The 12,761-nt window shown below is 43.6% G+C and overlaps 1 protein-coding gene across 1 annotated transcript in view; it reads right to left on the bottom strand.

Moving 5' to 3' along the window:
* Window positions 1–491: 491 nt before the first annotated feature.
* Mdn1 (midasin AAA ATPase 1) overlaps window positions 492–12,761 on the bottom strand; it is a 128,545-nt gene continuing 116,275 nt past the window's right edge. The window contains exons 93-102 of the mRNA XM_060373408.1: window positions 11,069–11,236; window positions 9,734–9,897; window positions 8,330–8,419; window positions 7,674–7,789; window positions 6,883–7,057; window positions 4,651–4,724; window positions 4,078–4,192; window positions 3,392–3,455; window positions 2,123–2,265; window positions 492–1,544 (exon numbers count right to left, since the gene is read on the bottom strand). Coding sequence (XP_060229391.1) covers window positions 1,356–1,544; window positions 2,123–2,265; window positions 3,392–3,455; window positions 4,078–4,192; window positions 4,651–4,724; window positions 6,883–7,057; window positions 7,674–7,789; window positions 8,330–8,419; window positions 9,734–9,897; window positions 11,069–11,236 — 1,298 coding nt within the window. The 3' untranslated portion in view covers window positions 492–1,355. The remainder of the gene's footprint in view (window positions 1,545–2,122; window positions 2,266–3,391; window positions 3,456–4,077; window positions 4,193–4,650; window positions 4,725–6,882; window positions 7,058–7,673; window positions 7,790–8,329; window positions 8,420–9,733; window positions 9,898–11,068; window positions 11,237–12,761) is intronic.

Here is a 12,761-nt window from a genome sequence, read left to right as displayed (position 1 = left end):
GGCTGGACCTGTTGATTAGAACTGTAGTCAATGCAACATGAGAGGAGAATTATGTCACAGAGCAGAATCTTTATATCACACTGCATGGTTCAAGCTTAACTTTTCCCTTCTGCTGCCAAGCCTGCATGTAGCTCATGGGCTACAGAACTGAACTGTGAGGCATAAATCCTTACCAGATGAAACCAGAAGTCCTTGGGCTGGCATGGTCTGATCAGAAGACAGGATCGGTTCCCAAGCACATTCTTACTAGAGTCCTGTCATACTGCTCACACTTCATTAAGGATGGTCAAAGGAGCTGGGCAGTGGTGGTGCATACCTTGAACCCCAGCACCTGGGGGGCAGAGGCAGGCAGATCTCTTAAGTTTCAGGCCAGCCTGCTCTGCAGACCGAGTTCTAGGACAGCTAAGGCTGTACAGAAACCCTGTCTTGGAAAAACAAAAACAAACAAACAAACAAAAAACCCCAAACCAACCAAACAAAAAAGAATGATCAAAGATTAACAATTATTTAATAGTTTTCAGAATAGAAGCTGCATAGCGTTTTTGAATAAAAATAATATAACTTTAAGTACATGCTTTAGGACACTTGGTTGAACAGGCGATCTATCTTTGATGACCACAACAGAAGGGGGGCTTCACAGTGTAATCTGCAAACACATGGGAACAGATGCACGGCACAATGTCTACAAACAACATTTAAATACAACACAACACATGATTTCAAGTATTCAAACACTGCTTTCTGGCCAAGTAAAACTGCCCCACTCCCAAACAAACAAAACTTGGGACAGGAGATGGAGCTGTTTAGCTCTTGTGGGAATAGCAGTCTTTTATTCCTCTCCATAATGAGACTGGCTCAGGGTAGCTTTGAAAGCAGTATGAGGAGTAATTCTTTCCTCTGAACATGGGAGCAGAGTGGCTGAAGAACTAAATCACAGCAAGGGGCTATGGCAGTCAGAGAATGAACTACGGGAGAATCGCCTTTCCTTTATTGCATAGTCTCCTGAGGCGCCCGCCGTGGAGGCCACAGAGGGCTGCCCCAGTTTTGCACGGCTCCATGACCATCTTTGCTGACTGTTCATGAGAACTTCCCACCCAGTCACGGGCCCTGGCACTGTTAGTGGGCTTTCTCTGCCAGCACAGCAGGAAGTCCGAGAGCAGCTTGAGCTAAGCTCTGCTATGTTTTAGATACAAATGTATAGTGCAATGAATTTTTATAACTCGTTACATTAAAAAAAAAAAAAAAATCAGACCCAAGATGAAGTAGTACCGGAGTACTGAGGTCACAAACAATTGTATAAAAGGGAGCTCTGGGGTGACGCGGTGACCACGCAGCCTCAATACAGACCGTCCTCTCTACGAGTGGTCAGATGCTGTCACAAGCTCAAACCACTGCCTGAGGGCATCACTGAGGGTCTCTGGCAGTGCGTTCACATCCCGAAGAATGATGTAAAATGGAAATGGGAACTCTTCCATGTAGGATCGGATTTCAGGCATCTCTCCTGGTCCTTTAAATATGGGTACTTTAATGTCCAAGATAGAATCCTGTTAACAAAAGGCATTTTGAAAGAAAAAGAAAAATTTAATCAGATCCTTGACCAGCTTGTTGGTGACCTGTTAGCTAAGGAATCTTTATTCCCACATAGGAGAAATTTCCAACATGTTCATGAAGGCGGCTCTTTCTGAGCCAGGACAAGGCGCAGTCCAAGGAAGGGGAACAAATACCGAAGCCTGCTTCCCTCAACAACCTCTCCCCCCCCCCCCCCGCATGCCAGGCTCAGTGCTGCTGCAGCTGCATGCTGCCACCCATCCTGAGTCTGGCAGCTGCTGGGATGGTATGGGACAGGCTGGTCTCTATTTAAAGGAGCCCAGGCCCCATTCCGACAACCGCCAGCCTTTTCACATAGAGGGGAACTGTATTCCCGAAGAGGACATTTGTGTTTGTGAATCTCTGCTCTCCTACCAGGACTCTTTCCGTGTTGGGAAGAATGTTCTTCACCTTGCAGGGCTGTGTGAAGCTTAATGAAGAAAACTGCACAGAGCACATGGGTATCTCAGGCTGACAGAGATGCGGCCACACTTCAGAGCAAGCTGCACAATGGCAGCTTTTGGTATTCACTCACCCGTGAATTGGGATTATCCAACACAACAAAAATGACGAAGATGTTGGCATTCTGGGCAGCCTGGACTGCTGCCAGGACTCTGTCTTTGCCTTCGAGGAAAAGGCCTCGTCCATCAGAAACTATGAGGAGCAGCTGCGCGGTCTCTGCAGAAGCCATACATTAGAGGGGGAAAGGAAAAAACAAAACCCATTTTAAACAGCTGGAAACCATCCAGGCTCTCTAAAGACAGACTGGAACTGCCACATAAGCAGGAGAGGCCTACGATCAGACCTATTACTTAGGAGAGACAAGACATCCAACTGGTTAGCATAGCAGATGGAAGTCAAATTTAGATCTATTCCAATTGTAAAGCAACTGACATTATAAGTTCAAGGCCAGCCCAGTCTACAAAGCGAGTCCAGGACAGCCAAGGTTACATGGAGAAACCCTGTCTCGAAAAACAACAACAAAAAAGTGATGAAATGAATAACCTAGCATTTGTCTTCCAAATTCCCTATGTCACCTTCTGGATTTTTGCCAATTTTATGTCCCTTTCCCTTTCCCTCTTCTCCATGACAGAGCCAGGGCTAAATAACGGTCATATTTCAAGCCTGGATATATTAACTCATTTTTGAATTATGTTCTGCAATATGAGTGTGATCTTTATACTTAGTTCTATACACCTTATTCCTTTTCTTTAAAACTCTGAACTTAACCTATCATATTAATGTTCTAATTTGTATCTAGTGCCTTTATCAAATATAAGCCCTGAAAATGAGTTCAGCAACAATTTCAGAAAAATAATAAAGAATTCTATCAATGACAGAATTCCATCTTTTATGTTTTCTCCTATAGAGAATATTTTTAAAAGGTGATGGGGACTGGACTCAAAAGGTGGCTCATTTGGTAAAATGCTTCCTCTGCAAGCTTGGGGATCCTGATGTAGGACTCCCAGCACACACAAAAAGGGGTGACAATGCACCTCTGTGCGCCTGGTGGTGGAGAGTGGTAAGAGAAGAAAAGCTGGCGCCTGGTGGCCAGTCCAGCTGTAAGCGCCAGCTTCAGTGAAAGAGTCTCTCAAAAAAGAAATAAATGCACAAACCAACAGTGATCAAGGAAGACTTCCCATGTCAACCTCAGGCTTCATTACACACATGTATCTGCACATGTATGTGAACACATATACACTCACTCACAAATTAAAAACAAAACTGATGGGCACAGAGAGATGAAAGAAACTGCAAGATAGAGAGAAGCAGTTTGTCGGCAAGGAGGAAGACCGCGGCTCACCTGGGCTGACATTCTGCGATAGCCTCTGTGCAGCTGCAAACATTCTGGCTGCAGATTCTAGAAACTAAACAGATTAATACCAGCACAGATTAATACCGGTTCATTAGAGTTCCCCATGGCTCCTGACCTATGGTCGGTGCCTGTACTGTGCAGCATTTACCAGCAAGCACTAGCACGCTCAAGTACAGACAAGACTGTCACTGGCTCTATTGCTGTTCTACAAGTCACTCCAAAGGAAGAAAAGATGGTAACACGGATGGCCATGAACAAAACAGTTTCCTTCTTTCACGTTAATAAACCTGTTGAGCAACATTAAGGCAGATTGAGAGCAAGGACTAGGAATAGAGGATGCTGTTTCATCTTCCTCAGGAAATCTCTAGCTTTACTTCCCTTTGTTTTATCTCTAGGCTTAATGGGAGAGAGACTAGGCCCAAACCTACCTGGCCGGTGGGCTAACAGGCAGTAACTTTGTTTTTCAAAGGTTTCACACTGCTCAAGTGTGCTCACGTTAGTGATCTTTGAGGACTGTGGGAGCCACGGCTTGGTTAAGGGACGTCGGGAAACTGTTCTAGTAACATACAGGCTGAGGCTACCACTGTGAATGCTGCCGGAGGGTTCTGAAAATTAATGGCTCCTAACATCAGCTCTAGAATCTGTCAGAACAAATGCTGACTTCATAAGCATACCTGAGCAATCTTAGTCTTCCTTTGCTGGAATCTGCAGAGTCTTAGAATCCGAGCCCCTGAAGAATCACTAAACTGCTCGTGGAATGGATGCAACAGCTCTACCGACTCTCCAAAGCTGGAAGGAGAAACCAGAGACAGCACCGTTTCTTTAGTCATGTGATCAGAACAGCAAAGACTGGAAACCAGAGTGGGTACTGGTGGCCCACGCCTTTAATCTCAGCACTCAGGAGGCAGAGTCAGGCAGATGTGCATTGGGAGGCCAGCCTGGTCTACAGAGTGAGTTCCAGGACAGCCAGGGCTACACAGAGAAACTGTGTCTCAAAAAACCAACCAAACAACAACAAACCAAAGGTGATATTCGGGAATAGAGAGGTGGCTCAGCAGCTAAGCTCATCTCTTCCAGAAGACCCAGGTTTGGATCCTACCACACACATGGTGGTTCACAGTATCTGGAATTCCAGGTCTGGGGTCTAACGCCTTTTTTGGCATCCAAGGCTATGCACACATGTTCAAAAACAAACACATAAAGGCAAACCACCCATACACATAAAGTTTTTAAAAAGGCAAAATTACCTGCACACTGCAATCTGACCCGCTTCCAGAAGGGTGAGAGCACTACCAATCACAGCCAACGACTCAAATGCAAGCTGTTCAGAAGAAAAGAGTTTAAGGTAAGAAGATTCCTCTAAACCATTTTGCCTCAAGACATTACAGAGAACACTGTGTTTTGTACAGCAAACAGGTGAACAATAGTACCAAAATGTCATACAACCAATTCAGGCTGGAGTGCCCCTCAAACCCTCCTCTGCTAAAGCTGCTTAAACCCAAGGGCATTACCCTGATAGATACTTTGTAACAATAATGGTACTGAGCATTATGTTCCATAAATGCAAATTTTTCTTTCTTTCCATGGCAGAGCTATATATAAACACATAAAATCTCTTAAATGTACTAAACTAAACAGTTTGAACACATTCTCCCGTAGCAGAGAACTGAGTTAGAAGACTTCATTAGCTGTTGGGATCCCAAGTTCCAACTCTGCTTTACAAAGGATCTTTTCTCTGGGCCTTGATTCCTCAGCCCCAATTAACACGTTCCTTCAACTGCTGGCTCCACCTGCAATGCCTGAGGTTTCTCTGTTAGCATCTGTTGACCTTGAGATTTTTCTTGCCTTTTGAGTCTCTAAGTGGCAGAGACAACCAGCCCAATCAAGACCCCGGAGTGTAACACTGCTGTCTTAGTGTGCTGGGGAAGCGTGAATTTGAAAATGGAAAGGGGCACCTTGTATTTTTCTACGTGTTCCGAAGACCCCCAAGTTTTCCTTTTGTGCCTCACTGTTCAAAGACTATGAAATTTAAAGATAGGTCCAAAGAAACTGTAAGTTATCAAGTCAGCTAGATAACCTGACATCTTTGAAAAGAAATTATTCATATTTTGGAAATAACACTATATAAAGAAAGTAAAATTCTAGCTCATCATGAAATAAAGCATAAGAAAACTTACTCATTTACAAATGGTTACTAGTATGCTTAATTGATTAGAGGAAACAAGGCTGCCAATTTGTAGGTTTTAAATTTCAGGGTAATGAGTAAGCTGAAGATAATAGTCTTCTTAGGTATGTTTAAAGTAGAGAGCTCGAGGCATTTCTGTGACCTCCACCTCACTCCCTTCTGAGTCCCACACAGCTAAGCTAAGTCCCACACACAACAAAGGCTGAACAAGCCCAGTGTACACGCCTGGTATGGAGAGGACACAATCAGCCACACTTGCACATGAATGGGAGCACTAACGCCTCTCAGCTTAGCTTTGGGGATGCAGAACAGCTAAGGATTTATAAACCCACCACCTTCTCATTTAACAGTTCATTATCTTCATCTACAGCAAATGCAAAGAGATTTAAAATTAAAAACACTCAATTTAAAAGTTTTTACACAAAGACAGATAGAAATTTAAAGACATGACAAATGAAAAACGGGACAAGAGCTAGTTAGCCTTTGTGAGTGAAATGTGTTACGTTCTTTCATTCCTCTGATCAAATATTTGTTTTAAAACAAGTCTATCAGTATGCCTGACTGTGTGTATAAAAGACAAGGGAGTGAAATAAAAACAAAAACCACACTAACTTAATCTTATTATTACCCCCACAAATGATGCAATTTTAGAACAAATTTTATATATACATTTAATTTATCTCCATTACTGAGGTAGGTACTATTATAATCCTCTTTAAAAAAAAAAGTAAAACGGAGTCTGTAATCCCAGCACTAAGGGAGGCAGAGAAGGCAGGTCATCACAGGTTCAAGGCCACCCTGGTCTACAAAGTGAACCCAGGACAGCCAAGGCTACAGAGAGAAACCATGTCTCGGAAAAAAAAAAAAAGTGAAACTGGTACTAAGCTGCCCAAATCTATGGGAAGATGGGATAGGAACCAGACTCAGAGGGTATTTTCTGACACTTTCCAGGAGAGCATCCATAGTTTAGGTCAGCTGTTGGCTTATGCCAAATAAATATCGCTATAAACAACAACAACAAATAGCATCCCTAGAAACCAAATAGACAACGGTTTCAGAAATCCTATGATACGCAACCTTAAAGTCGTTTTAATACAGTTCTGAATTCTATAGAAAATAAACACTGCCAGATGTACTTTGTGGCCAGACAATAGTATAAAGGCAATAAGGGAACTTCCCTTTAGGCCCTAAAACCATACAGTTTTCTGGGTGTAGACATCACATCCTTTCTGCCAGCCACACCAACTCTACTTAGATATCCTGAGGACCAGGGCTTGGTTCTCGTTCTCCTCACCTGTTTGGTATGGTTGTCTACCATGCTAGAAGAGTCATCAATAGCCAAACAAATCTGATACTGCCGTTTACTGGGCTTGGTCCTTCGAAGCCAAATCCTGTCTTTTCGAAACTGACTGGCAATGTATGGAATGATCTTCCGCATGTTCAGCCGCTTCCCCGTGCGATAGTCTCCTCTGTTACAGGAACCCAATGGCAGCAAAGATAAATACAGGCTTGTGACTCAGAACTTTATGATACAGTCACATTAGTAAAACCTTTAAAAGCCTACAGTGTCACGTAACCGGTCGGCAAAATGAGGTGTTACCATCCAATGAAGGCTGCAGGACAGCATCCTTCCAGCTGCAGCCAGAAGCGCTGGTCTAGGATCTGACTCTAACAACTATGCTTTTCACAACAGCTAAGACACATTTTTCAAACCAGAAGATAATTTCCTGTATTAAATGTGTATTTAAATGTGTATCACGTTTCCCTTTTCTGCTCTAAACCACAACTTTGAGCACATCTTTGGTTCTGATCCTCGCCGCCGAGGAACACGAGCACAGCGAACAGCACCACATCTAAGACGATCCCCCCAGCAGAATTTACCTGCCTTCACGTATGTATTGTCTTATCACAGAAATGCATAGGCACACAGTTGCTATTTGCAGCTGGGAGGGACAGCAGCAAGTACCGCACTGATGCTCAGATAGCAGATGTGGCCAGGAGCCAACACTACAAATGTTCAGTGCTGGGTGCAAGAGAACTGGTTAACTCTGACCTCCAAGGGCCTCAGAAGTTGGGAAGACGTACCTCAGCTTGGCTGCCTGCGTAGGCTCCAACAGGAGACGAAGCTGCTCACACAGCTGCTGTGAAAGAGATGCGGTTACGACCAGGTAGTTCTGCCACAGCTCAGCCGCAGCCTTCTCCTAGGACAGCAAAGCAGAAATCACTGTTAGAAGCTCTCATCAGTTTACAGAAGGGAGAATGGCAGTACATACAGAACCCTGTCAACATGCGGATCCACAGACACAAAGGCCTTAAACTAACTAGAGCAGAGCATGTAATACACAAGTGGTACGAAGAATGATGAGAAACATAGGATACAGGGATGCTCAACACTGTATACATAGAGGTTAAACCATTAAAATACACTGCACATAGCCAGCAAGGACCTGGAAGATCTTCAAGACCACACACCATCAGCTTTGGCCTAGCTTTCTTTACACAGCCAGCATCACAAGGTAAAGGAATCAAACACATCTGTTTGTTTGAAGAGACTATAGACCTAATGGCAAAACAGGCAGAATCAATGGATACCCAGGCTTAAGATTCTACCTATACTCTCCATTGGCCTCTCTCCTTTTACAAAGGTAACTGGAGCTAAGAACCTACTGAGTTGTATCTTTAAGAAAACAGAAAAGCTGTTTGTGGAAAGGAAAACCAAAACTCAACAGCAGTGAACTTACTTCTTCGGCACTCCCACAGTCAAGAGCCTGCCACGTCTCCAGCTGTCTCTCCATCTCCTGTCGCAGCTCACTGACATCCTTTAAAAGGGGCTGAGAAGGAAAAGCTACAGGTAAGTGGTGGCACAGGTTGGAATCAATGACTTATCCTATGCTGTGACCCTATTGTAGTTTATATTTGAACTCACAGCTTAAGCGCATATAAGGGAAAATCAGATTATCCCATTTCCTGTTCGTGAGACCACATGGCTGAATGAAACTTCCATCACTTAGAAATACAGCCCAGGCAGATAAAGACAAACCCAAAGCCCCTTTCCGCGTGTATACGGATGCACATGTGGAGAGCAGAGAACAACAGAAAAGCTCCTGGGCTTTTCCTCTAGAGTTAGCCACTTTCTGACAGGCCTCTGTCTCCACAGAGGCAAATCACTACAGGGCATTTCTCAGTTCCAAAGCTCCTTTTGTGGCTGGAGAGACGGCTAAGTTAGTTAAGTGCATGTCTTGCAAATGTGACCCAAATGCTAGCCGCAGAACCCATGGGGGTAGGAGGAAGAGGCCAGGAGTGCCGATACACACGAGGGAGGTAAAGACACATGGATCTCTGGAGTTGGCCGCTCAGCCTCCTCAGCTTACTTGAAAACTCCAGATCAATCAGAGACCCAGGCTCAAAACCCAAAAACAACAACTGGATAGCACACAGGAATGCCACCTGAGGCTGTCCTCTGGCTTCCCCGGTGCACAAACAACACAGACAGCAGTCCCAACCAGCCAACCCTGCAACCCCCCAACAAAGTCAAAACTTATTGTTATGTAACTGTCATATATTGTCAGCTGTCCTCAGGGCTCCTAACACTAACTTTAAGAGCAATGACAAGAACCAGTACTACCATAAAAGGAAGTCCAGGCTCGATCCAAGGTTAAACAAAGCTAAATGATCATCACACCCAAAAGTACTCTTAAAAATTTTGAAGTGGGGGCTGAAGAGATGGATCAGAGGTCCTGAGTTCAATTCCCAGCAACCACATGGTGACTCACAACCACCTATACTTGAACCTGATGTTCTCTTCTGGCATGCAGGCACACATGCAGATAGAACACTCATACATAAATAAAATCTAAAAAATAAAAATAAATTTGAAGCCAGGGACAGTGGTGCACACCTTTAATCTCAGCACTCAGGGAGGCAGAGGCAGGAAGATCTCTGTGAGTTTGAGGCCAGCCTGGTCTACAAAGAGTACAGGACAGCCAAGGCCACACAGAGAAACCCTGCTGGGGATGGATATATATATATATATATATATATATATATATATATATATATATATATGACTTGATATTCTAAATGAGCTATTCCATAAAAGTTGTAAAATAACTTAAAACTAAAAGTTGACGCTGTGGGCCCAGTACTTGGAAAATGGTATCCACAAGGAATTGATGAACTGTATGAATAGTTGACTCTCGGCTCCTTTCCGGTCTCTCATTCTCCGTCTCCGGGTGAGATATGCTTGTTCTTGGGTCTTGGTCTTCTTTTGTTTTAACTGTTTGAATATCCACCTCCTTCTCATTAGAGCCTATTTTCATAGAAAGACATAGTTTCCTTTATCCTATTATTTAGATAAGGCCAACCCTTCACTATTGCCTGTCCTAATAATGAATCAAACTCCAACTCAACAATTCCCATGTGCCTCTCTGCGTCATGTTGATTCCTTACATTCTTTGATCACTGCCAATTCTTACTAATTTCTCCCTCCCATCTTGGAAGGGGAAATAGGGAAGATCAATTTAGCTCAAGCATTACAAGAACTCGTGTGACTCTTCAGAGTGTGTGCCAATGGACTCCCCAATTTTACTGGGGCTCCAGCGTTTATGAGGCCTTGGGTTTACACACCAGCATCAAACAAGATAACCAATAAAATAAAAACCTTCTATATTGCAGGTGAGCTTGAATGCAGGCAAGTCTAATCATAGAATTTTTCTTCTTTTTTTTCCTTTAAAAATTGATTTGTGTGTATGTGTGTCACACTGGTGGAGATCCTCTCCTACCACCTTTATGGACTCAGGTCCAGGTTTATGCAGGAAAAAAAAAATCTCTACTCTCTGAGCTATTTCTCAGGCCCTGACTTTAACTGAAGAAAAACCCTTAGAATTTAACACACTCTTTAGAACTTGCATTTATTTATTCTACTGATTAAGTTATTTATTTTTAAAAAGTGTTTACTTCTAGCAAATTAACTGTCCATGGGTTGTGCATGTCTATAATTTCAGCACTTGGGATGCCCAAGAAGAATGTGAGTTCTAGGCCAGCCTGGTTATGTTATGAAACCCTAGCTCCAAAGACCCAAATAACAAACAAACTACTTGTAACAGGATTTGGTTAGCCATAAAATTTTTTCACATGCATTTCCTCATTTTCTTTTAATATTTTTCTTCACTCTTATGCTTATACCATAATGTAATTAAAAAACATAATCTCTAATAATCAAGAACATCTTACACAATCGTGGCATACAAACTATTGTATTTTTCCATATATATTTTAAAAACAGATGTGAATTTGTCAGTTCTTTCACCTTGATGACTGATACTCTGAAGGACTATCTTTTGTTTCCCAAAGAGAATATTGTGAGATTATGATAGGTGAGTTATTCCCCTACGCCAGAGATTAGCACAGGAAACAGCAAGGAACAGACTTCTCTACAGTCCAGAGGCAGAAAGCATAGCAGTGTGGTCCCAAGGACTCACCAGAGGACGCAGTAGTGTCTGCTCTGACGGGCTCTGGCTTCAGCTGCTCGGTGTGTTCTGCTCTCAGCAGCTCCTCCTCCTCTACCTCCATGAGGGCATCTTCCGCTTCCTCTTCCTGATCCTGTCCCACATTCTTTGAAGTCTGCTGCTGTTCATTACTGGCCACATCTGCCAACAGCGTAGAGGACAAAACTTAGTTTCTTGGCAGAGAAAAGTGATGCTGACCTCCATCTACTACTGCAGGCTCTGGTGCTGATCAGCAATGGGCTAGGCACTTCTCTGCATCTAAGCGGCTCCTCCTGACATAACTACCTGTTGTTATAACCTCCTAGTGAAGTTATAGACAGTATGTACCCACATGTAAAGAGGAACAGAAAAACCAGTGTGGAGTGTGGGCCAGTGATTTGGAGCAGCACTGAGAACCATGCTTGGAGTAGCTTGTGAGTAGACAAACTAGATATAAAACGGTGCGTAAGAAGAGTCTCAGCATTCTAATCTTGGACAAGTTCAACTTAAAGACTCACAGCTCTCAAACATTTGAAAAACTCTATAACCATGTCTCTGACAGAAAGTGAAAGCAAAAGCAAAAGCAAAAGAATAGACTCTTGCCAAGGTTACGACTACACAAGGCATGATCCAGTCTCCCTGTGTGTGTCTTTCTCTCCCACAACAAAGGATTTCACATAGCACAGATTGGCCTTCTCTGTTGCCAAGAATGACCTGGCACTTCCAATACTCTGGAGAGCTGGGATCATTCATATGCCCCACACTTAGCTTTATGTAGTGCTGGAAATCAAATCCTGGGCTTTGTAAGCACTTTCCCCTCCTGAGATCGATCGATCTATCAATCAATCAATCAATCAATCAATCAATCATGTATGCAGTGTTCTGCCTGCATGTGTCTGCATGCCAGAAGTGCCACCATGTGGTTGCTGGGAATTGAACTCAGGTCCTCTGGAAGAGCAGCCAGGGCTCTCAACCTCTGAGCCATCTCTCCAGCCCCTGGCAAGCACTCTCAACAATGAATTAACAACCATTACTCAGGTCCACGCACCTTTAAGTCACTCAGTGTTACAAGTTCATAGGGATCCAGAGTGGGGTCTTGGCTTATTAGAAGCTATGACAGAACACCTTATGTGAGGAAAGAACAAGCCCATGCTCCAGCCCGAAGGAGGAGCTGGACCAACTCCAGCCCCAATATACTATAAAGTGATCAACTTTCTCTTTTGCTGTTCAAAACACAGGGAAAGGAACCATGGTATCACTGCTTCTGTCCTGTGCTCAAAGGGACACACTGCCCATAGCAGTTCTCTTCGGGGAGAAAGGGATGCAAGGACAAGGCGGCTGGGCAGACCGTCACCGACTTTATCCCTCCTGTCTCTATTTCAGCTGCTCACTGTTCAAGGACATTCAAGAATGCTCAATACCAAGAAACTGACCGTCAGCCCAGGTGCACAGCATGTGGACGGGGCTGTCTGTAAGGATTGAGGCTTACCTCGTAACCCTGACCATTAACACTTGGCTACGGTTACCTTAATACCAGAAACAAGTTTTAGTTCTGTCTTACAAAAATACTGTATTGAGAGAAAATAGTTTAAAAAGCTATTTCTTCCCCTTCTCCTTTGCCTGGCAGACACAGTCATGAGTCTGTGGTTCAGCCTCAGAGAATGCTTGGTGAGCAAAAGGAGAAGTA

This window comes from Meriones unguiculatus, chromosome 20 (assembly GCF_030254825.1).
Source record: "Meriones unguiculatus strain TT.TT164.6M chromosome 20, Bangor_MerUng_6.1, whole genome shotgun sequence".
Lineage (NCBI taxonomy): Eukaryota > Metazoa > Chordata > Mammalia > Rodentia > Muridae > Meriones > Meriones unguiculatus.
This window is presented reverse-complemented; position numbering and strand designations above follow the sequence as displayed.